This window comes from Mirounga leonina, unplaced genomic scaffold (genome assembly GCF_011800145.1).
Source record: "Mirounga leonina isolate KUSES-001 unplaced genomic scaffold, KU_Mleo_1.0 Mir_93, whole genome shotgun sequence".
Classification (NCBI taxonomy): Eukaryota; Metazoa; Chordata; class Mammalia; order Carnivora; family Phocidae; genus Mirounga; species Mirounga leonina.
In genome coordinates, this window is record NW_023270854.1 from 23,105,193 (window position 1) to 23,131,059 (window position 25,867).

Sequence of the window (25,867 nt, forward strand, 5' to 3'; positions counted from 1 at the left end):
TTTAGGTCAGGTGAGAACAAGTCTCTCAGCCTAATAAACATCTCTGGAACTCATGTCAGCAAGATCAGAAATACTGATTTGGTCATGCAACTTATAAGTCATTGCCATAGAGTCACCTTACGGTGTCTCATCCCCCCTACCTTGAATCCCAATTCAGAGAAGAGGGAGCTAGAAAGCTAATAGCTTTCCTTAATTCTTAGATGGGCAATGGCAGGGTCTCCAATTTTCAATGTCTGTCTCTCCTTAAGCATCTTGGTTTTCATAATCCCTTAGCATCCACCTCCTCTCCACCCTGTCTCCTTTTAGAAATGAGAAAAGAAAGGGGACTGTTCTTTCATGGTCATATCTGAAATGTTGTATGTTCCATTTCAGTGGTCACAAAGCTGTGAAGGAAACTGTTGTCTTCAAGTTTGAGAATTCTCTGATTAGGAACTCTTTCCAGATTCAAGACATCCACAAGCTTAAGAAAAAGAATGAGCACATAATGATTTAATTGGCTTTCTCTTTTAATCAAAAACATACTTTGTTACAGAGTTCTCAGGAAAGGTTCAACTATTTTTTAGCCACAGACTTCAACCAGGCAAAAGTATACAGAAAGCCACAAAGGAACTACCGGAGCTTTAGCTGACCAGTTTTCCCAAAAGCAGAAGCTAAGTGTGGCTCTTCTCTGGGTTTTGGCATAGCTACATTACTCTGATTTCAGGGGAGGAGACAGAGTTGGGAAATACCACCACCAAATCGGTCCCCAACCCCCAGTCACTTCCTCCAGATGGTTCTGCAGCCCACCAGAGGTTTGCATCATCTACAAGCATTCATGCTGTTCCCTTAAGTCACAAGTCCAAGGCATTGGCCAGAACCCCATACTTGAAGGAAGTTTCTCGACTCCCTGTTTATAGCCTTTTAACAATCCAAGCCCATGAGTCCTTCTATCAATGACAAGCAGCCATGGCAACAGCAGTTGGTTTCATTGCTTCCTCTCCAGCTAGCACAGAGCTGGCCTCTACCAGGACTCCCCAACCACCCCACCCTTCACCCACTCCCAAGGAAGGCTCTCAAGGTCCTTGAAAAAATGACGTTCATTAATTATACTTATCCAAGAATAGGCTGGAAAAGTACTCTGAAAGAACACGCCACCCAAAAGTCTTCTAATCAAAATGGACCTAAAAAAAGCCAAGAATAAAGGGAATGATCATCCACTGGTATTGTTTTCTTCTATTGTATGAACCATTTTAACTGATGTGATTCAGAGGAATTTCCCTGTTTTGAACATAAAAGAGTTAAGAAACCAAAGACCAGAAGTAATGACCTCTAATATCATTAGGCATTTACAGTAAGTTTTCATTTTAGTCGAGAAAAAATATTACCAGCACACAGCACTTAAGAGGATGGTGTCAAAACACATACCAACCCAAAAGATGGAATGCCATGACTCAAAAAAAGTCTTAAGAAACCTTTAATAGAGATGATGGGAAAATAAAATGAAGGTTTTTCCCCTCCTCTCAGGTTTTTTTTTTGTTTTTTTTTTTTTAAGTATTTATTGCAGCCCCCAAGGTGGTGCTAGGCCTTTGGTTAAATTTAAGTCTCAAGGACGTATTATGTAACTTCTTGTCCATAGGAGAATAGTAATAAAATATCAAGCCTAATCTCATTTGAATAACGTGGAAATAAGTAAAAAGCCCCCTCAAACAGCAGAGCAAAAGTAAGGAAGAAATCAAAACCTGCTGCAAGGTAGGCAAGGTCACTTAAATTTCAGAGCTGGAAGGACACATCTAATCCAACTCCCTCATTTTACAGATGAGGCAACTGAGGCCCAGAGAAGGTAAATTACCTGCCCAAGGTCACACATCAGATTAGTGGCAGAGTGCAAGCCAAAGCATACCTGGTGCCAGACCAGAGCCACTAGTTTCAGGTTGAACAAGAACACGGGCTCTGAGAGCTACTGAGAAAACTATCCACATCAACAGAGAGAAATGATTGTCTTTACCTCAGTCCTTCCTATGAGAGAGAGAGAGAGGAAGGAGAGGGAGGGAGGGAGGGAGGGAGGGAGGAAGGAAGGAAGGAAGGAAGGGAGGGAGGGAGGGAGGGAGGAAGGAAGGAAGGAAGGATGGATTGCGGTTCATTCATTCATTCAAGTCTGATGTTAAAATCCCTGAAAACATGAGCAATTACTTTAGCTATTCCTTGGGACAGGATATCAGACCCTCAATTCTCATAAAGGCACCTATAGGTCAAAAATATCTGTAGAGGAGGAAAGCCAGAAGATAGGGCTTAAATGGGGATACCCAAACCAACAAAAATAACCTTCCCAAGTTTATTTTTTGTTGTTGTTCGGTTTTTTTGCTGGTATCTTCTAGGCAACGGTACTGCTCTGACTAATGATGCTAATTTGGTGAGTCTTGTGACCCCAGTTTTTGTATGAGCAGCATGGAGGTGGAAGCAACAAAACTTTTCAAAATCTTTCAAAGGGGGAAAATGTGAATATGACCCACTTCTTCCAACCTCAATTACCTGGAACTCCGCAAAGAATCAGGAAACATTCTAAGCAAACTGATATCAGACACCACAGCACTGAAGGCCTTTTCAATACTTTACAGGAAAGTTTCTCGGGACTTGTCCCAGTTTCTCCTTATGTTTTAAAGGTAGTTCTAATAAGTCTAGTTACCTGGCTTTATTGCCCAAGCAGTTGGAAAAATGAATCAGAAAGGAAAGAAGAAACTCCTAAGGGGAGGTACACATGAAGTGGTCAGAAGGGGAGAATACTGGAGGGTATGTGTGTAAAAAAAAGTAAACATTCAAACCATATGAGTCTATGACCATTTAGTTTATCAAGGCAAAACCTTAGCAGCCCCGGACATCTACAAAGACAGCTAGGGACAAAAGAAATATGCCTAGTATGTTCTTGGATATACATATTAAATAACTCCATAAAAAAAAATGGCTAAAAAAGGTTTACTGCTTAAATAAGGATAACACAGAAAATTCCATTCCACAGTGACAGCAGGTAAACAAGAGAAACAGCCTAGCAGCACTGGGACAGGTACTAGGGACAAGACCGAGCCGAGGATGCTTCTATGAATGCGACCACTAACCTTATACATCCTTCCTGATGTACCTTAGGAGAAATTACCTAGTTGTCAGAAAAACAAAAAAAAAGGAAAGGCTTGCACAAAAGATTCTCACAGCCTATCTTCTATAATCTTTGCAAAGAATTTAGGCAACTATTTACAGATAGCTATCTGCAACAAGATGAGGTCTGCCTTTAGAAAGAAAAAAAAAAAAAAGCATTTCCTTCTCTCTAACCCCTTCTCACAGTTACTGTAAAGATCAAGTGAAATGGTGTAATAAAGAGCTTTGAAAACTGAAAAGAAAGAAAGCATTTCTTCATGTTACTGTTGTCTGCTAGTCTTAGCTCAGCCCCATCTACTAAAAGTTGTTAGGTGATTTTACAGGTAATTGCTTTCATATACTCATTTACCTCAGTAACCTAAAATTCATCATCTTCCCAATCTGCTATCATTAAATAAAATGCCAGTAAAACAACTTAATGATGAAGGGAGCAAACTATAGAAAACTATCAACAGAAAGGATTCTGCCCTACTCAGAATAAACTGCTTCTTCCAAAAAGCTCTAAAAAAGATCTGAACTAATCTAATTTTGCATAATAGCTAGTAACTATTGACCAGTTACCACCAAACCAGGAATAGAAATATTTCACCTCCAGAGATGCGTAAGGAGCACCACGGGAAAATGTAAAATTTCCCTTCTCGAGATGGGCATAGTCAAAAAGATAACTGCAATAAACTTTTAAAGTAAGATGTCTACCATCTGGAAGACAGAGCATTTTATTTTGCCCTCAAAATTTCTATTACAAATATCCCCCTTTACACCACACCCTTTTCCACAAAAATGAATTTTTAACTTTGAAATACAATACAGCTAATATGTCTTCAGTTTACTTGGATAATTTGAGTATGATAATCCTTAAGCTAACCACCCAGCCTGTAAACCTACGGTGATTACAGGAGGAATGGGATAGGAGACCTATTTAGTGGGTAGGTTCATACAAATGAGCCGTGCTTCTAGAAAAACAAGGTTATATATGGCAGTGATTTATCATCATTATCTTTGTATACCAGGGGTAGCATATTATAAAAAATGAGATAGGCTATATCCCATAAAACAACCTACTCCCTGGAAAATAAAGGCAACACCATTAAGGATTCCCTTTGATAACGCACTGAAAGGCACTGGACCAAAGTGGAATGGCCTCATACTGGATTATAAAGGTACTTGGTTCAACTCTCACTCAGCTTTCAATGAAATTCAACGTTTTGAGATATGAAATAGCTAGAGAAAATCTACCCAAAACCATATCCTCATAATAATCAGATTCTGAGAACTGCGGAAACTATCCTACCCTAAAGTAGCCATAAAATTTTAAACCTCGTGATTCTTGAGTCTTACTCATCAAAGATGACTACCTCTAAGAAATGGAAATACTGTTTAACAACTAAGCTCCTCAGAAATAACTGACATTAACATACTAGGTGTGTTCTCAAAAGCACGTGACTGAACCTAGGTACAAATACAAAGCAATTAACAACCACAAGTACTCCGACATACTGGTAGTAATGTTATGGCTCTTAGCAGAAAGAAACCAAGACAGGTGGCTTGGCTTCAAAGACAGACTTCTTAGCAAATATTTTCCACATACTTTCCCCAGATGATTAAACACGAAAACCTTCCTTAAAGGAGAAAAGGAGGCAACGGATGATGTCATAGCATGCTAATGATCCTAATCAAATAATCTGAATTTTTTAAATCTCTCCCTTCACTCCTATTCTTCATTAGCAGTAAAATAGATCTAAAGTCAGCAATTTCTAGAGAATGAAGATTTTTTTTTTTTAAAATCTGCCAATAAAACTTAAATCACCAAACATTTATAGATTAAAATTAGGTCTTTAACAAAAGTATCTGTAAGTACTCAAGAGTTCAAATGAGCCAGCAGAGAAATTATTTTAAAACAAAAGACATGTAGCTCAGATCAAGATCTATGTTTACATCACAGCAATAAGCAAACTCAGTGGCTTCCAGAATGGTCTTACGAAGACGTTCTGAGCAAGGACAAAGACGACTTACCCATTTAAGTCAATAGAAGGATGACTATTATGCATAGTGTTTCTCAAATCTCAAACTTGTAACACACCTTAAAGAATCTTATTACACTTATGAAGGCCCTCCAAGCAAAAAGTAAAAGGATCTGAAAGATAACCCTTGGTTTTATTTCACACTATTTATCCTGTAGACAACCTATTTATCTTGTAGACAATCAGGCCTATTTTGCTACAGTAAAAATAAAAGCTGGAAAAAAAGCAAACAACAACAACAACAACAATCAACTCTACACTGGATACATAATGTCCACGGGGAAGTCCTGGCAGAGTGTGAGGGAAACCAAAGCTGCCGGATAGTATGGGCTGCTGCCTGTCATTTAGAAGGTGTCTTGCTTCTGAGGTTGAACTCAAAAGTGCAAAAGAAAACAAAACTTTTTTAAAAATCAAACCTAGAATTCAACTTTGTATGTTGAGATTCGGTTTTATTTATGCTACTAGCTAAGTAAAAAGCATACATATTGTGTCTGTGGTACAGTCAATACATTTGCAACTTTTCTACGTAAATTCTCTATACAAAGTCACTGCCAACTGATATGATCATTGATGGCAAAGGGCTTAGAATAACCAAAAGGTATAAAAAAGTTTGCAGTCTTGCCCCAAGATACAAAAACTGAATTTTAAACAATGTCATAACATACATGATTTAAACAGTATACGAAAAAAAAGTCACACATCAAATCAAGTACAAAAATACCCAAACTACCTATTATGAACTGTAATGTTTCCATTATTCTGCACAGTATTCAACATAGAATTTAGCAGTTTCCAAAATACTCACTTAGTTTAAGCATTGCCACCTTTATAGAACAGTGAGATACTAAGTGGAGTGACACTGCTTTTAGTGTTTTTAAAAATACAAAACCTTTCCTTATGAATTCATGAAGGAAAGAAATTCCTCTTCTAGGCTTCTTAGTGACCAACCTTGTGCCTAGAAATATAGAATACATCTACTGTATAACAGGGCAAAAGAATATTTCTTGATAAATAGTTATCCAACAGGGATAACAAATGTAATTTTAAATGGTATTTCTTTGTGGGGTAATTGTAAGGAATTCTCAATATACACACAGATTAGTGTTTTGCCTTGGCAAAAATAAAATTGAAGTTGCAAGACCATCTGAATTGAAATCATCTTCACTAGTTTAACTTGCAAAAAAATATTTTGGATAAAAGGTTATAATACATTAACTATCTTATTTTTTAAACACAGAGTGAAGTTGCTCTTGGTAAAATTAACTCACCCACATGGCACAATATTTGGAGTAAAGTATGTTCAACAATAACAACTCGCACACAAAATAACATAGGTGAATTAACTTTGAGAACTTCTCTCCTTTAAAATCAGCAATATTGAATTTATTCTGTAGAATAACACATGTATCAATGTTCTGCATATAAAAGTCTCTAAGACATTTTAAAGGGCTAAATTTTCCAGCACTGGAATGATTCCTTCATACATAACTGGTGAGGATTTAATGTGTTTTTCCTGATCTTCAAGCTCTGAGCCATGCCTGAAAAGTTCTAAGTAGGAAAAAAAAAAATTGTTTTAATCCAGTTTCTGTCTGCTAGGAGCAAGGCAGCAAACACACTTTTCAACCCTTTATGAAAAGATAAAGCAGAACAAAAGTGAAATATATCTTCAGATTATAAACAGGATTGTATTTCATAGTCCACCATCCTGACAATGTTAAGGGCCCCGACAGTGAAAGACCTCAGTCTAAAGGCTGTGGGTCAGCAATAGGCATGGTGTGAAGCACTTCATCTAAGAGCTGGAGGGCCCGGTGTAAGTGAATCTCGATCCAGCAAGGCGTTTCTTTGATGCTCTGTCTCGGGTAATCCGGTCCCCAGCCTTTCACGAAACTCATCCTGAGTATGCACAAGCGACGGAGGTCATCAACGCCAATGCCGGCAGCCGCTGACAAACCTAACAGAGAGGATTTGGAAGACGTCAGAGGGACAGGCTGGTATCTTCCAACCTCCCTACACCTTATTAACAAAGTGACCAGCTTTATTTACTTCATGCTCCCCAGCATATAACTTCTCTGTCAAAGTGCCAAGAAGTACGTGTAGATCTACACTTTCGGACCGAAAACTTTTGGTTAAGACAATTCACATTCCACATGAGTCTTCTAGCTATCAGCAATTATAAAGTAAGTTACCACAATCCGCCAACACCCCACCTATGTTTCTCTTTAGAAGGAGAGGTGAAGGGTAAAAAAAAACAACTTGTTTTTAAGAGGTAGCACATGTCCACAGGTTGGTTCTAAGAACCGTACTGTCTGTCTGAACAGCCTCGTTCAAAGTAAGACCTGACTAACAGTGAGACAGTTAATAGTCCTGGTTCCACTAAGAATTCTTGGATGACCCAAAGGATGTCTGTCTCTCAATTTCACAGTGTCACAGAGACACTGTGCAATTACTCAATGGGGGCAGTAGTTAAGAATGAGAAATTTAATAACAGTTCTGGATTCTTTAGCAAAAACATGTTTATAACATCAAAACTAGCGAATTAATGGTTTAGATGCTCAAATTTTTTTAAAAAGTCAAATTCTCTAAATTAAAAAGTCAAATTCTCTAGATGAGTATGTCTTATCTACCTCTACACTGTAAACTCCTGAACATAAGTCACAAAGGAGATTCTGCAGCTAATTTTCCAGTCAGAACATACAGTCATCTAGTCAATCTCCACTCATCAATATCACAGTGCATCTAGTGGGAGGAGTCTGCATGTGCTGTAGAGAAACCTGCAGGGCCACTGCAGTTTTCTTAGCCAGTGTGATTTGCTTACCACACTGAAGAGGTTAAGAACAGGGGTTGAATGAATCACTAGTTATGCCTTCAGACGTGGAAGATGGGTGCCACGTGTTTCCATCATAAAAGTCTATAGTCAGGAGTTTAACTCTGCAGTAAAAAATTCCCCATCAGTGTGAAACCTGGCACACAGTTCAATTTTACCCTAAAATTAAAAAAAAGTCTACAAGTTATCAAAATACCACCCTCACTTAGTTTTCTCTCCATGCTTAGCATACTTAAGAAAAACTTGGAGAGGTACCTAATTCTGAAATTGAAATATGCTTTCCTTCTAGAATAAAGCCAAGCACGTCAGTGATTACAACCCACCCTTGCTGGTGAGGCAAGAATTAAAAGCATCAACAAAAAAAACAGGAGATTGATCAATATAATCTAACAATAACCCCCTTTCTCCTTTATCCCATATTCCCTTTTTGATACAAAAAGAATGAAAACAGGGTCCTAGACAAAGGGCAACTATTACAGAACAGTTTTTTAAAGTTCAAAAATGTCATTAGCCCAGTAAAAAAAAAAAAAGTTTAGTTTTCTATTACTGCTTAAAGTAACTAATCAACTGAGTGAATCAAGATAAAATGCCAACTATTACACTTTACAACAAAAAGCCAAACGCATACTTACTGATGGCTGGAGCTATTCCACCTACTGATCCGGGGCCGGGGATGTTTCCAGCCACGGCCGCTGCCTGAGCAGCGGCGGCAGCCTGCGCCGTGGCCGCCTGCTGCTGCATCTGACGGTGACACTGACGCAAGTCAAAGACCTTGAAACAAACAGTGGAAGTTCAAGGCTAGGAGTCCATCAGAAATGATGCCCCCACACATCAAAAACCAATGCACATTTGAAACTCACAGCTCCATGTAGCTCTAAGAAAATTATTAATTTAAAAATCTAAGTTTTTATGTAGATTCTACCTAGTGGTTAGAGAAGGGGACTGGAGCTCAGCAGGAGGCACATTTCACTATCAGGAGAGTTCTGGGTGCCACACGCCTCTACCGCCTTTATCTAGTTCAGTGTGGTCAGTCATTGTCCCCGTGAAAAACCCCCACCCTTTCATAACCGAATTGCTGAGAGTGCTCTTTAGGCTGCATTGATGGTCTTGGTCACATGCCAACTTCTTTATCATTCTAGCTATTTGGAGGACTGTAATAAATGGCACTGTCACTATTTAAGAAAGCATCTATATTTTTTAGAGATGTATACTTTAGTACATAGAAGCAAAATAACATGATTATCTAGGGCTTGTTTTAAAATACTTAAATAGGGGCGCCTGGGTGGCTCAGTCGGTTAAATGTCCAACTCTTGGTTTCTGCTCAGGTCATGATCTCAGGGTCCTGAGATCAAGCCCTGCGTTGGGCTCCGTGCTCAGCGTGGAGCTGCCTGTCCCTCTCCCTCTGCTCCTCCCCAGACCCACACCCTGGCTCTCTCTCCAATCTCTCTCATAAATAAGTAAAAAAAATTTTTTTAAATACTTAAGAAATAAAGAAAAAAGGACAGATCAAACAAATATAAAATCTTAACAACTACTGAATCTCAGTGATGGGTGTACAGGATTTCATTAAACTAGTTTCTCTACTTTTCTGTATGTTGAAAAATGCTCATAATTTAACAAAGTTTAGCTTTGGATCATATCACTAATATCTACTAATTACATGGGCTAAGTTTCTTAACCTCTCTGGAGCCTCAATTTTCTTATCTATAAAATGGGAATGCTAAGCATACATGCTTTTTCACAGAGTTGTGGCAAACTTAGCATAATATACAGTAAGCTGTCAATAAATGTTAACCTAATATTTTGGTTTTGGCCTCCCCTGAACCATTTACCTTTCAGGACAAGTTAAGACAGTTTGTAATTTCAGGATTGTTTACCAGCCACACCAAGGGCTGGTATACTGAGGAAGGGATTGCAACTTTTATCCTTATCCTCATGAAAGTACTGACATGCTCTTTAAGTAAGCAACAAGTTATGAATGATAAATCATATCATCTTTTTTCTAGGAAAAAAACAACCTCCTAAAATAATGTATTTGCTTGTATTTGCTTTTTTAAATAGCACTGAAAGGGGTTTCTGGGTGGCATAGTTAAGTGTCTAACTCTTGCTTTCGGCTTAGGTTGTGATCTTGGGGTCGTGAGATGGAGCCCTGTGTCAGGCTCTGCGCTCACTGGGGAGTCTGCTTGAAATTCTCTCTCTCCCTCTGCCTCTCACACTCATGCTCTCTCTCTCTCTCTGTGTGTCTCAAATAAATAAATAAATAAATAAATAACTATTTTTTAAAAAGCACTTTGAAAGACTAACAAGCAGAGTGGTCATCTACAGAAGCCGTAGGAAAGGAAACAAGGTCAGAGTAGAAACAGGCTACTCCATATAAACTTTTTATATTATTTTAACTTCTGAACCATGTGACTATATTCCTTATTCAGAGAGTACATTAAATTTTTAAAAATCCTCTTAGTATGCACAAAACCCAGTATGAGCAAGCGTAATTATCCTTGACCAAAAAAAAAAAAAAATCAAAGAATGCATAACATACTTTATCAGATAAACAAGATTTGGAACCCAAACCACTGATTTTCAGATGCCTTAAAAAAGAAATTCTGATTGTCTTTAATCATGATATTTGGTATTAAGAAGTAAGAACACAGAACTATCCTCTCTAAATTGCAAATTATATTCCTATTTACTTATTTCTCTATTCAACGCTGATCTTCTGGCATCAATGAAGGACAAAACTTAAGACTATTTCATTCTCTGAAGAGGAATGAATTTGTCAAATATATAGGTATTACCCAAACAAATTATAGTTCTAAAAGACTGCAGGATAGAAAGCATGAGAGTCAGGTCTGAAAATCAGAAATCTCACAATGCCCAGAACAGGAACCACTATTTTTTCAAGATTTCCCAGGAGTCCATTAGATTCTGAACTTTTCTGCTGGGCTATGACCTTTCAGAATGCATTACCCAGCATAGCACAAAGCAGGAACTCAGATATTTGAAAAGCCAAACAGTTCTACAACCACTTTTTTTTAAAAGAAGGAATAAACTTTCTATTTTAGAGCAGTTTTAGGTTCATGCTAAAACTGAGCAGAAAGTAAAGAGCGTTCTCTGTCCCCACTCAAGAACAACATCCCCTGGCACAGTGATACATTTGTTCTAATCGATGAACCCACACAGACATATCATCACCCAAGGTCATAGTTTACATTAGGTTTTACTCTTGATTTTATATATATATCCAACACTGTAGTACCATAGAGAGTAGTGTCAATGCCCTAAAAATCCTCTGTGCTCTGCTTATTCATCCTTCCCTCCTTGCTTATCCCTGGAAACCACTGATATTATTGTCTTCATAGTTTTGCCTTTCCCAGAATGTCATGTAGTTGAAATCATACAGTATGTAGTCTTTTCAGATTGGCTTCTTTCACTTAGTGATATGCATATAAGTGTCTTGTATGTCTTTTCCTGGTTTGGTAGCTCATCTTCTTGGTGCTGAACAATATTCCATCATGTGGATGCCTATAGTTTATTTACCCATTCACCTACCGAAGAACATCCTGGTTGTTTACAAGTTTTGGTAATTATTGGCGATTAAAGCTGCTATAAAACATCCCTGTGCAGGTTTCTGTGTGGACGTTAAGTTTTTCAATTTATTTGGGTAAATACCAAGGAGTGATTGTTGGATGATATGGTAAGAGTATGTTTAACTATGTGAGAACTACCAACTGTCTTCCAAAGTGGCTGTACCATTATGCATTCCCACCAACAATAAATGCAACTTCCTGTTGCTCCACACCTTGCCAGCATTTGGGCTGTCAGTGTTAGACTGGCCATTCTACTTGGTATATAATGGTATGTCATTGTTTTAATTTGCAATTCTCTAACAACATATGATGTCCAACATCTTTTCATATGCTTACATGCTATCTGTATTATCTTCTTCAGTGAGGTATCTCTTCAGGTCTTTTGCATTTTTTAAATCAGAATGTCCTCTTATTGCTGAATTTTAAAAGTTTCCTATATTTTAGACAACAATCCTTTATCAGATATGTCTTTTGCAAATATTTTCTCCCAGTCTGTGACTTACGTTGTTTTCTTGACAGCCTCTCACAGTTTTTAATTTTAATGAAGTGCAGCCTATCAACTGTTTCTCATGGATTGTACCCTTGGTATCATACCTAAAGTCACTGCCCCACCCAAGGTCGTCTAGGTTTTCTCCAATGTTCTCTTCCAGGAATTTTGTAGTTTTGTGTTTTACATTTAAGTCTTTACAACCACTTAAAAAAAATTGTTTTAAGCATCACTAACCAACTATGGTACCTATATAATCTTACTACCTGGAAACAGGGAATATAACTTACTTATAAACTCCAAGGTTTCAAATATATTCTCAACATACTCCCACTCCCCACCATGAATCATTAAAAATAACCAATAGATCTTCACACATAGATTCCTTACAATATGTTGTAAACAATCACAATTCTGAATGTCCTAGCCTAAATCTAGGCTAACGCCAGCCACGCATTATGACAGGTAGCCACAAAAATGAAATTTTATGACTTTTATCTGCAGATGTAGAAATGATTCATTAAGCACCTCAGCAAATCCTTCCACAGTGGATTATTTATGTAATTAAAGCACTCAAACCAGAAAATTTGTAATTACTGGCTATACTGCTAGGTAAAACCTGGGTCGCCTCTCTACTCTATACTATATCTGATCCATTAAACCATAATAGATTTTATCTGTTATACTGGATGGCAAAATGAAGGCTATCATTAAAATGCAATCATCTTCCTTTCAGAATCTGACTGAGTTGTTAGTAAAGACAAAGGAACCAAAGGTTTAAATATCCTTTTGGGCTCAGATCAAAAAGTTAATATTGATTGACTGACTGATTGTTAAAGATTTTATTTATTTATTTGGGGGGGGGCAGAAGGAGAGGGACAAGTAGATTCTGCACTGAGCACAAAGCCCAACGTGGGGCTTGATCCCAGGACTCTGGGATCATGACCTGAGCCGAAGGCAGACACTTAACTGACTAAGCCACCCAGGCACTTCCCAAAGTTATTTCTGATCACCACTCTTGACTTAATCAATCACTTTGTTTAAGCATGTTTCCTATGGTTACTCTCATATAAGTTTATTACAAACCTATTATACTTAACACAGGTGAGTCTTATAAAGCTCAATGTGAACATCTTCAGGATATTGTCTTTCAACCAGGAGTCAAAATTTTGGCATTTTTCATATATAAGGCTTAATTACAATACTCTCAGTTTAAATCAACACCAAGAACTAGTAACCCAGAAAGAGAAACAGATAACTGTGTTGGTATATTGGGCGTCTGAACATAAGACTGCATTAAGAATTTGCTAAATTACTGGACCTGGAGATAAGAATCACAATATATGGTAATTGAGAATCAATTTAAGCTGGGATTATAATAACCTTCAACCTGGCCTTCCTGTGGTTTAGAAGCATCCCCTAACATATATGTGTTCAAAAACAAACCTGACTCAACCGCATCAGAGAAATGCAAATCAAAAACCAGCACAATGATCGCTTCTCAGCCTTTTGGCTAAGATCAAGTGTAAAAACCAGCACAATGAGGTAACACCTCACACCCACTAGGACGGCTAACATCAAAAAGACAGATAATAACAAGTGTTGATGAGACTGTAGAGATCTAAAACCTTCCCACACTGCTGATCAGAATGTAAAATGGTTAAGCCACTTTGGAAAACAGTTTGGCAATCCCTCAAAATGCTACAGAGTTACCTTATAATCTAGCAATTCCACTCCTAGGTATATCCAAGAGAAATGAAGACATATATTCACATAAAACTTGTACACACTAATGTTCATAGTAGTATTATTCATAGGATAGCCAAAAAGGGGAAACTCTTATCTATCAACTAACGAATGGATAACAAACAAGATGTGGTATATGGAATATTATTCAGCCATAAAAAAGAATGAAGTACAGATATACGCTATGTGGATGAAGCTTGAAAACATTATGCCTAGTGAAAGAAGTCACATAAGACCACACTATATGAATTCATTTACACAAAATCTGCATAGGCAAATCTGTAGAGAGAAAAAGTAGATGAGTGGTCGTCTAGTGCTGAGGGAAATGGGGGGGGGGGGGGTGAGGAATGACAGCTAAAGTGTACACGGTTCCTTCCCAGAGTGATAAAATGCTTGAAAACTGATCATGATGACGGTTGCATAACTGTGAATATATTTTTAAAAACCACTGAATTATACAGTTTAAATGGGTGAATTACGTGGTATATGAATTCTATCTCTGTCTCAATGAAGCTGTTAAAACCCTGACTGCCCAGTAGTAAGCACCACAAACAAAACAGATCTTACTTTTGAAAGCAAAACAGTAAGGCCATTTAGAATTCAAACATTTGCTTCATGTAAAGCTTGTAAAATGCCATTTCATTACATCAGATTTTCATGAACGTCAGAGGATTACGATGTCATGAAAGATGAAGGGAAAAAAATCAACATCTTAGAAGAAAAAACCCCCACAATTTAGTTCTAGCTTCTTGGTTTATAAAATAAAAGAATGTGTCTCCAAACCTTGGTTTTCTTTTTAATTAAAAGGAGAAAAATGTGCTTGTGTGTGCATGTTTAGGGGGCTAGGGGGAGGTGTATTCCCAATGTGTGGGCACTCCTTTCAGAGGTTCGTGTTATCTGAATATAATTCACCCCAGTAATATTATCTCTGGTGGAGGGGCGCCTGGGTGGCTCAGTTGGTTAAGCTACTGCCTTCGGCTCAGGTCATGATCCTGGAGTCCCCGGATCGAGTCCCGCATCGGGCTCCCTGCTCAGCAGGGAGTCTGCTTCTCTGTCTCCCACTCCCCCACTCTTGTGCTCTCTCTCTCAAATAAATAAATAAAATCTATAAAAAAAAAATATTATCTCTGGTGGGAATATAACAATTTAAACAGCACTATACAAATCCTTTAGTTACTACTGCCTAAAAAATTCACAAATGAAAAAATGCCAATGGTTAAGACTTAGTGTATACTTACATCTCTTTTTTTCTAGCTAGTAAGATTCTTCTGAACAACAATAATATGCTTGGTAAACAGAAATAATTATTTTTAAACCTTAAACAGTTATTATGACAAAAATGGGATGTTGTTTTTTACTCCACTAAAATGTCCCAAAAGATAGGGGCGCCCGGGTGGCTCAGATGGTTAAGCATCTGCCTTCGGCTCAGGTCATGATCCCAGGGCCCTGGGATCGAGTCCCACATCGGGCTCCCCGCTGAGCAGGGAGCCCGCTTCTCCCTCTGCCTCTCTCTCTCTCTGTCTCTTATGAATAAATAAATAAAATCTTTTTAAAAAAAAAAGTGTAGGGCGCCTGGGTGGCTCAGTTGGTTAAGCGACTGCCTTCGGCTCAGGTCATGATCCCGGAGTCCCTGGATCAAGTCCCGCATCGGGCTCCCTGCTCGGCAGGGAGTCTGCTTCTCCCTCTGACCCTCCCCCCTCTCATGTACTCGCTCTCTCTCTCAAATAAATAAATAAAATCTTTAAAAAAAAAAAAGTGTAAAAAAAATAAAAATTAAAAAAAATGTCCCAAAAGGTAATTATTGTTCATGGCAAAAGCCTGAGATTACCATAAAAATCTATCCATGACAGTGTTTTATCAAGTGATGATATGTCTCATACCTCAGGGGCTTCTTAAGAGCCATTAGTACCAAAACAGAGATGTTACATTTATTTGAAAATCCTAAAAATTACTTTAATTATACAAGATTCCACATTTTTTTTTAAGATTTTATTTATTTATTCAACAGAGAGAGACACAGCGAGAGAGGGAACACAAGCAGGGGGGAGTGGGAGAAGGAGAAGCAGGCTTCCTGCTGAGCAGGGAGCTCAATGTGGGGCTCGATCGCAGGACCCTGGGATCATGACCTGAGCCGAAGGCAGACACTTAATGACTGAGCCAACCAGGCGCCCCAAGATTCCACATTTTTTAAGCTCAAACGTTTTAAATATGACCCTACATTGAATAAATTCATAACTCCCATCTGACACATAGTATATATAATCAACACTGTAGTTCTTTATCCATTCACTGCAAATTACACAAGTAATCCAGAGATTTCCAAGTCAAGATGGATGAGTAGGTATATATGAACAGCTTTTCTCTCTGCTATGAGCACAAAGGATAGAAGAACTATTACAAGTATATATCCTTGAAGCCAACAGTAAATAAAATTCACATGGAAATACAAAGAACAGTCAATAGCCAAAACAATGCTAAGGACCAAGTTGGAAAACTCACACTTACCAATTTCAAACCTTACCACAAAGCTTCAGTAATCTAGTCAGAGAAGTACTGTCATAAGGAGTCATTCAGATCAATGAAATAGAATTGACAGCACAGAAGTAAAAGTAACGTTTACATTCAAGGTCAACTGAATTTCAACAAAGGTGTCAAGATAATTCATAAGGGAAAGAACAGTTTTCAACAAATGGTTGCCAGGACAACTGGATATTCTCATTCAAAAGAACAAAGCTGGATCCCTTCCTTACACCATACACACAAATTAACTCAAAATGGAGCACAGACCTAAATTAAAGAACTAAAACTATAAAATGCTTAGAAGAAAACATCTGAGTAAATCTTCATGACCTTGGATTAGGCAATGGTTTCTTAGATAAGACACCAAAAGCAAAAGCAACAAAAGAATAGGTAAGTTGGACTACATCAAAATTAAAAATTTTTGTGCAAATCGTATCATCAAGAAAGTGAAATGAAGGACAAGCCAAAGAATGGAAGAAAATATGCACAAATCATGTATCTGATAAGGGACTGATACCCAAAATATATAAAGAACTCTTACAACTCAATAATAAAATGACAAAGAACCCAATTTAAAAATGGGCAAAAGATCTGAATAGATATTTCTCCAGAAAAGATATACAAATGGCCAATAAACACATGAAAAGATGTTCAGTATTATTAGCCATTAGAGCAAATTAAAACCACAATGAGATGCCGCTTCACATCCACTAAGATGGCTAAAATAAAAAAGACAAATAACAACAAGTGTTGATGAGAGTCCAGAGAAACTGAAACTCTCATATATACATTGCTGGTGGAAATGTAAGATGGCATATAGCCACTTGGGAAAACAGTCTTGGCAGTCCATCAAAATGTTCAACACAGAATCAACCTTACGATCCAGCAAATCCACTCCTACGTATATATCCAAGAAAAGGAAAACATCTACCTAAAATCCTGTACATGAATGTTCAGAGCAGCATTATTCATAAGAGCCAAAAAGTGGAAATAATCCATGTGTCCATCTACTGATGATGGATAAACAAAATTTACAGTGGAGAGCAGGAACTAAAGACAGGAGGTACTTGGGGTACCAAGACCAAAAAAAAGGTGTAGATGTTAGTAATTCGACTACTTATTGCAATATGGAAAGAGACAATAGCCAGGATCTCTGAGGGCTACAACTGGGTACCTGCCCGTGAATTAAGTGCTGGTAAAATACTTTAACAGCTAATTTGGAAATGCACCTAGGAATAAAATTCTTTCTTGCCCATGGCAGAGATAAGCATCAGAAACCTATTAATAGGAATTAGGCCCTGAGCATACCTGGGGATTGGAACTCAATTTCCTCATGGGACAAAATTCCTCTAACTCCTAAATATAAGAATTGGTTCTGAGATGTGGATCCCAGGGTGCCAGACTAAGGCAAAACTGCCCTATAGGGAGAAGCAATAACAGGGAGGAAAAAAATAAAAAACAAAATGAATTAATTCTCTCAAGACAAATTTGCCAACCAACATAAAATAGATTGTAAAGCATATAAGGAAATCTAACACCACTTAAAAATAACAATAAAGCACAAATAACTAAAATTTCTTGTGGAAAAACTGGAAAATGCAAATGAAGAAAATTCCACCTCACAGAGACAATTCCTGGTAAGACACTGTGTACACAATTCTAGACTTGTAGGTGTATATAAAAAATGAATACAAATATCCTTGATATTATTTCTTTTATAAAAATAAGATCACATTCTACATACTGTTTAATAATCAACACTTCCACATCATAAATATCCTATCAATAAACATATTTTACTATTTTATTGTTCTATTCTATTCCACTGTTCTAACACATCAACACTATAAAGATTCTCTATTGTCAAGACTTTCAACAGGGAATTACTGTTAATTTTGTTAGGTGTAATAAATAGCACTGTGATTACGTCTTTTAGAAATATTCACCAATTAGCGATCCACATTAGAGTATTTTATGAATGAACTAATATAGTATTTGGAGTTGGCTTTAAATTACTGGAGAAAAAAGTACAGTGATAAACACAATAAAGATTGATAAAATGCTGATGAATGTTAAAGCTGGATGGTGAGTACATGAGGATTTGTTATTTTCTCTGTACTTGAAAAATTTGAAAGTTTCATATTAAAGTAAGATCCCTATATCCTTTAACTGAACTGCAGTAACTGAAAATGAGATACTAAGTTTGTTGTTGTGAGGCCATCAAGCAATTCCATTTCTGTATATGCTATTTGACTGTATTATTTGTACACTAAGCAGTTTCCTGGGAATAAGTGATGAGTTACAGTTAATTCCACTAACTTAGAATGGCCAACAATGAAGATGCTTAGGATGACTGTAAAAAACCTGAAGTTAAAAATATATTTAGGCTTTTTAATTCCAACTATCTTTCTTTCAAAAGCAGTGTATGTTATAAACTAAAATTGATATGGGTTGAATAAATGATAAACACCTCAGGCTTAATATGCAAAATGATAATAAATAAAACTCATTTAATGTACAAAATAACTTTTAAAAACCTAGTATTGAAGGATTTTTCATTTCTCAGGTTCTTAATTTGAAAAGCTATTAATTTTAGAATTCCCCTCCATACAATCCTGAAGACTGGCTAAGATAAATTTCTAGAGTCTGATTTTTACCAAGGAATACAAATTTCGAGATTTCACTCAATATTTTTAAGAGCCTGTGTATTACTCTAAAACATTTAACAAATTTATTAATAAAACAATGGGCATGAATGCGACCATAAAACTAGATATAGCCAATCATGTCAATAAATGACCCAGGAAATGTGTTTTATACACAAACATAATTTCTGATTATTTAACACATAAAAAAGACATTTTTCTTCTCCTCCCACCTCCATCTCAATTCTTTAAACAAATAGAGCTTTCTATGTCTAAAATGTTTGAGTAAAAGTGCAACTAACCTTTATGTATGCACTTGGGTAGATCTTATGAACAGCATCTCCAGGTGCACGCCCAGCTTCTCTGTCTAAGTAGTAACTCTGCACAAAGACTGCATGGTCACTAAGGCACCTGACCCAAACATCACCTTCACCTTTACATTCCAACTGCACACCTTTGCCTATGTGCAACCTTAGGAAGAAAAAGGGAATTACATTTTATTTTGATAAGTATTTAAAGATAAATTTTAGTTCAGATTATACAGCATACCAAATATTAAAATTAAAAAAAAATAAAAGATGTTATATAACACCATTACTGAAAGATACCCACTGTTAACATTTTTGTATATTTCCTTTTTTAATATCTCATTCATATATAATTATGAGCATATATATAATACTTACTATGTGCCAAATATTTAATATAAATTCTCACTTAACCTTCACAATTCAGTAAGGTAAATATGATTATTCCCATTTTATAAATGAAACTAAGGCATATAAAAGCTTATAGCTACACTGTCCAAATCAACAGCTACTAGGTACATGTGCCCATTTAAATTCAAAATTCAGTTAATCACATGAGTTGTATTTTAAGTGCTCAACAGCCATATTTTAATGTAGGTAGTGGCTATTGCAGTGAACAGCACAGATATAAACTATTTCCTTTATCACAGAAAATTCTATCAGACAGCACTGGCTTAGAGAGTAAGGAATTTGCCAAAGTCACATAGCTAGTGATAGAGCTATAAGCACACACACGTCCTTAAAGATCTGAGATCATATGGTACCTAAAACTATGAATATTTTCTTGTAATATTTCATCTTAAGCATTTACATTTGCTATACAAACTTTTAATTAACATTTTAATACATAAAAAATGAAAGTTCATCAAAATTTAACCATTTCCCTTTTATTATCATTTTTCCAATATTATAAATAATACTTGCAGAAACATGTCCTCATTTTGTATTATTTCCTCTCAATAGACTTGTAGAAATAATATACAATAAGAGAAAATACAAATTTGTTTCAAACTGGATACCAAAAGGTCTAGTTTACTATTCAAAACACAGAAACATCACTAACTTAAACAAAAGACCATTTTTATCATATTTTAAATAACAAACATCTATAATTACAATGCAATGTTTACAAATTCTGAATTTTCAAGATGACCTTTATATTCAAAACCTTATAAATCTACATTGAAAAATGTAACTTCAAATAAATGACAATGTACTATGTTCAAGTTTTAAAATAACTAACTATACAATCAACAATACCTTGCTCTCTCAATGGCTTCTGTCCTGTGAACATTGGAGAGTTGACCCAAGCAAAAGCGATCTCCTCCAGAAGGGTCCACATATCCATCAACAGTAACAATAGGGCAGCTTGAGGGAACCTTAAATGTCTCTCCTACTTGAACATCCATTTCAAAGTAAGCGATGGAACACCAATACTCAGGAGCTACAGGAGGTAGACAGGAGAGAACATCTACCCATGTCAGAAAGAGATACAGCATTCATGTTCATTCCATAAGACAAAGCTTTTCCTAAAAGAAAGGGTGAAGGAAGGGGAGAAGCATCTGAAAAGCACCCAAAAGAATCTGATTAAAATGACAATGCATTAAAAAGTAGGCACTTCTATGTTTTCCATTTTTCAGTTCAGTACCTAAGCATTCTTGAACTCTAGTCATTTTTAAAATCTCAAAATTGGTTCTTACCTCAAAGGACTCATCCAACTAGGAATTTAAAGAAGAGAAGTAATCAGATTCTAAAATAATTTATCACAATGTTTCATTTGACTGTACATATAGTTTCTATATAGTCTGAACTTTTATTTTTTTTAAAACACACTGACTCTAAGACATATTCCAGGGAAGTGTCCATGAGTAACATTAATTTATGACATACTTTTATAGATCCCTAATTGAGAGAAAGGGCATAAGCAAGTCAGCCATCACAGACTAGAGTCAAGGTTAATTACACTCCATTATACAGTGGCTGTGAGCAGGAATTCTCAACTGTCTCTTGGGTGAAAGGTCATTTGTCCCATCTGTATTTTTAGTGAAGTCAATTCACGTTAACTACTACAATTTTAACTTTGCAAATGTATTTAGTGTATTCATTTGAACAACAACAAATGACTTAAAATAACCTTAAATGACTGGGGGAAAAAAAGGCACTATTTGGTGTGGTTTGCAAATATACTTGATCAAATATTTCTAGTTTTTGTTTGAATAAAACTATTATTACACAGAGATAACATACATGGAAATTATTTGATTTTCCTTTTTTAACTAATTTAACAGATATATATAGAGTATCTAGGAATTATTCTAGGCACAGCATACACAGCAGTAAATAAGATAGCTATTGTCCCTATTCTCATGGAGATGCAGAGGCAGACAAATAAGGAAATAAATGAGTAAGATGACTCCAGTAATGATAAACACTGTGAAGAAAATAAAATGGGGTGTGGGATAGAAAATGACTGGAAAGAATCCTTCATACTAGATGGCAGGGGTACATCCTATCTGAAAAGGTGAAATTTGAAAGACCATGTATTTATGTAAAGACTGTGAACAGAACATTTCAAGAAGAAAGTAAATGCAAAGGCCAAGTAAAAATGGATTTGACATATTTAAGGGGGGGAAAGGCCAGTGCCACTTATTAGAGAATAAAGTTTTTTGCTGATGGGGCACCTGGGTGGCTCAGTCATTAAGCATCTGCCTTCCACTCAGGTCATGATCCCAGAGTCCTGGGATCGAGCCCTGCATCGGGCTCCCTGCTCCACGGGAAGCCTGCTTCTCCCTCTCCCACTCTCCCTGCTTGTGTTCCCTCTCTCGCTGTGTCTCTCTGTCAAATAAATAAATAAAATCTTTTAAAAAAAAGTTTTCTGCTGATAAATCAATTTATCTGCTTCTCAATGTGCCCTTTACGAACTCTGACTAAACTAGAATTTACAACAATAAAACTTTCAACAATCTGTAGATACTTAGGATGACAAAAAAATAGATCTTTTCAAACTCCCAAAATATCTTAAAATGAAATATGACTGATACTTAAAATATATTTTAAAAATCTTGTAGGGATGCCTGGGTGGCTCAGTCAGTTAAGCTCTGCCTTCGGCTAGGTCATGATCCCAGGGTCCTGGAATCAAGTCCCACTTCAGGCTCCTTGCTCAGCAGGGAGCCTGCTTCTCCCTCTGCCTACCACTCTCCCTGCTTGTGCTCTCTCTGACAAATAAATAAATAAAATCTTAAAAAAAAAAAAAATCTTGTAAAATCTGGGGCGCCTGGGTGGTTCAGTCAGTTAAGTGTCTGACTCTCCGGTCATGATCTTAGGGTCCTGGGATGAAGCCCTGCTTTCTGGCTCCCTGCTCATGAGGGAGTCTGCTGTCCCTCGCCTTCTGCCCCTCCTCCCACTTGTGTTTCTCTCTCTCTCTCAAATAAATAAAATCTTTTTAAAAAATCTTGTAAAATCTATGTATTTAATTGCTTTTCAAAATGTTGTCAAGTAAGAAAGTATTTTTCAATGAAGAATTAATAAAACAAACCACATGAAGATGGTGATTCAAAAACTTAGCAATTCAAATGTTTTGCCACACAGATCAAATCAACTAATCACAAATACTTAACATTTCTTTAAATATTTTTGGTTATCATTAAAACATGAAAAAGTAGTGATATACTGAAGTCCCTTCTTAAAAAAACAGTTTTGAAATATTTATGAAGTTATTCTATATTAAAGACAGCACATTATGCTATGAACAAAAAGCTTCAGCAAACTGGCAGATATATTTATATTAGTTAAAGCTAAAACTAAAGAGGTTGTCTAAGGGGGCGCCTGGGTGGCTGTCGTTAAGTGTCTGCCTTCAGCTCAGGTCATGATCCCAGGGTCCTGGGATCGAGCCCCGCATCAGGCTCCTTGCTCCGCGGGAAGCCTGCTTCTCCCTCTCCCACTCCCCCTGCTTGTGTTCCCTCTCTCGCTGTGTCTCTATCAAATAAATAAATAAAACATTAAAAAAAAAAGAGGTTGTCTAAGACAAGATAACAATTACCCAATGTTCTAGAAGCAAAAAACAGTAATAGCATTTAAAAGGGTCTTTAAACAATCCAAGCAGTAAATTCTGTTACAAGCAATGCCCTGAAGTCATGAATGTTTATAATGCTGAGTAAAAAATAAGGTCCAAGTACATGCATTTCCTAGTTCATACTGAGTAACATTATCAAGAAGTAAAGTGCCATGGTGAGCAACCTCTTTCCATGAGAGTCAATTCAGGAGTGAAAAAGAGAGTTGTATAACCTCTACATTTAAATAAGAAAAAATATACTTTTAATCATCATGAATTATAACATCTGCAACTGCACTTAAACCTTATTTTATTATTTTCCAGTCACCAAAGGGGTTTTTGTGTGCTTGCCTAATATCTCAGACACAATACAACAATGATGGTTACATAAAGCTGCATCTCTGAATGAGTTGACCTGCTAGTACTGGGAAGAAGAGTTTTAAGAAACTTGAAGTTAACAGAAATTGGCATCAGAATTGCACCATAGACCAGGGATGAAAAAACCACCAACTGTTAAGAGATTGTTAAGGCCTAAGAAAGCAAGAAGAAGGGGGTTACTATCTGTGAAGACAGAGAACTAGAAGTAATCTAAGTGGGTTCCAGAAAACTTGGCAGTCCAGGGATACAATATACCATGTGAAAAACCTCTACTACATTCTCAATTCGCTAAACAGCCTGGAAGAACCTTTTTTTTTTTTTTTAAACAGGAGAAGGTGAATAGGAAACACTCATTAAGATTTTCTAGATCTCTCTTTGCTCTTTTGCTCCAAGGACCAAATGCCATATTAAGCGACAAGCCTGCAGCTTCTCAAAACCAGTATTAACAGGAGGATGAAATTACTCAGTTCAGGAGAGAGCTTTCTTAATGTCCTAATTCATATGAAAGGGAGTGGGACTGTTATGTGCTTGCTGATGTTGATATTTTTAGCTTCTTGTTGCTGAATTAGTGAAGTTGAGCTGATCTCATGAAGCCTATGGACTGCTCATCACTGGCCAGAGAAAAGGTTTTTAAAAGGCTGAGTTAACAACATGATTTTTTTTTTTTTTTTACAATTTAAGAACTTAGCTAAATACTTCTTTATAATGGGTAAATGTATTATAAAGCACAATTACACTGAAAAATATAGTCTCCAAGGCATTCTCTTCAATTTCTGAAATAAAGTCATTCAAAAAGTTAAAAACTTCGTTAAAGTGCCCAAGAGACTCATTATGAATTATTTCTTTTATTATTTAGATCTGAATAAGATGACCTATGAGAATCTTTTATCAACACATAAAGGCACTCTCTTGAATAGTAGATAGTTCCTAAGTACTAGAATATAACCTGAATTTAGAAATCTGTGGATTTTGAACCCATTTGTGAATTACCAAAACAACCTCAAAGACACTGAGGAAACTCTTTAATTTGTAATCAATATTTAATTCAATGAATATATCTCAGCTTTAAGAAAAAGCAAAAACAGAGTCCATAAAAAGGAAATAAAATGACTAACCTTTTCCAAAACTTTTTTTCAACTTAGTTATCAAAATCAAAGCATAAAAATCACCAAGTATAAGGCCTATCTGAAATCCTTAACACCAAGGTAATGACCAATAATAATTATTTTCATTTTCTACAATTTATATTACCTCTATTTCTGAAAACATCTATGTAACTGTCTTCAAAAATCATTTCTCAAAATAGGTTCACTATATATTGATGATATTTCATTATTTCAAATATTTTACATATTCAGAGGTATAGGCTTATTTCCTATCTAAATGGCCCTAAGTCTGTGGTAGAATATTTTAGCATTTCTTAATCGGACCTTAAGGGGCTGCATTAACCAGACACCTAAAACAAATATTAACTTTGTTTTCTATTCATTTATGAAACAGGACTGCAGAGCTGTAAACTAACAACTGTAATTTAAATAGAATTAAAAGTACTAGAGGGGTGACTGGGTGGCTCAGTTGGTTCGGCTCAGGTCATGATCCCAGGGTCCTGGGATAGAGCCCCACATCTGGCTCCCTACTCAGCGGGGAGCGTGCTTCTCCCTCTCCCTCTTCTGCTGCTCCCCTTGCTTGGGTTCTCTCACTTTCTCTGTCAAATAAATAAATAAAATCTTAAAAAAAAAAAAAAAAAGAATTAAAAGTACTAGACAGCAGGGGACGCAGGGATTAGGAAAGGTTTCCCAACAGTGGTATACTCCAGGTAGATGTTAAACAGAGTTTGCCACATTTAGGACCTTAGGAGTACATGGGTGGGCACCAAGATGGCCCCTAATGATTCTCACCTTCTGATATTCACATCCTTGTGTCGTCCCCTCCCCACAAAATAATATCTTACTGAAATTATGATGTGACTTTTGAGGCTAAGTCTTAAAAGACCCCAAGGCTCTGTCCTGCCTTCTCTTGATCACTTACTCTGGGGGAAGTTAGCTATCATGTGAAGACACTCAAGAAGCTCTACAGAGAGGTCCACACAGAGAGAAACTGACCTTTCTGCCGACAATAACAATTTACCAACTATGTGGGTAAACCACCCCGAAAGTGAATCCTCCCACCCCAGA

At 36.7% G+C, this 25,867-nt stretch overlaps 1 protein-coding gene across 3 annotated transcripts in view; it reads right to left on the reverse strand.

Moving 5' to 3' along the window:
- Positions 1-488: 488 nt before the first annotated feature.
- The window catches only part of SMAD4 (SMAD family member 4), a 60,375-nt gene continuing 34,996 nt past the window's right edge, over positions 489-25,867 (reverse strand). The window contains exons 9-13 of one of the 3 annotated variants that reach the window (XR_004677646.1): positions 20,525-20,708; positions 19,259-19,427; positions 8,604-8,742; positions 7,963-8,075; positions 6,952-7,098 (exon numbers count right to left, since the gene is read on the reverse strand). Coding sequence is in view for 2 of the 3 variants with exons in the window: in XM_034996066.1 (XP_034851957.1) it covers positions 6,887-7,098; positions 8,604-8,742; positions 19,259-19,427; positions 20,525-20,708 (704 nt within the window). In the remaining variant the exon portion in view is untranslated. Of the gene's footprint in view, positions 7,099-7,413; positions 8,076-8,603; positions 8,743-19,258; positions 19,428-20,524; positions 20,709-25,867 lie in introns of those variants that run through there. The other 2 variants (XM_034996066.1, XM_034996067.1) reach the window with 2 other exon arrangements.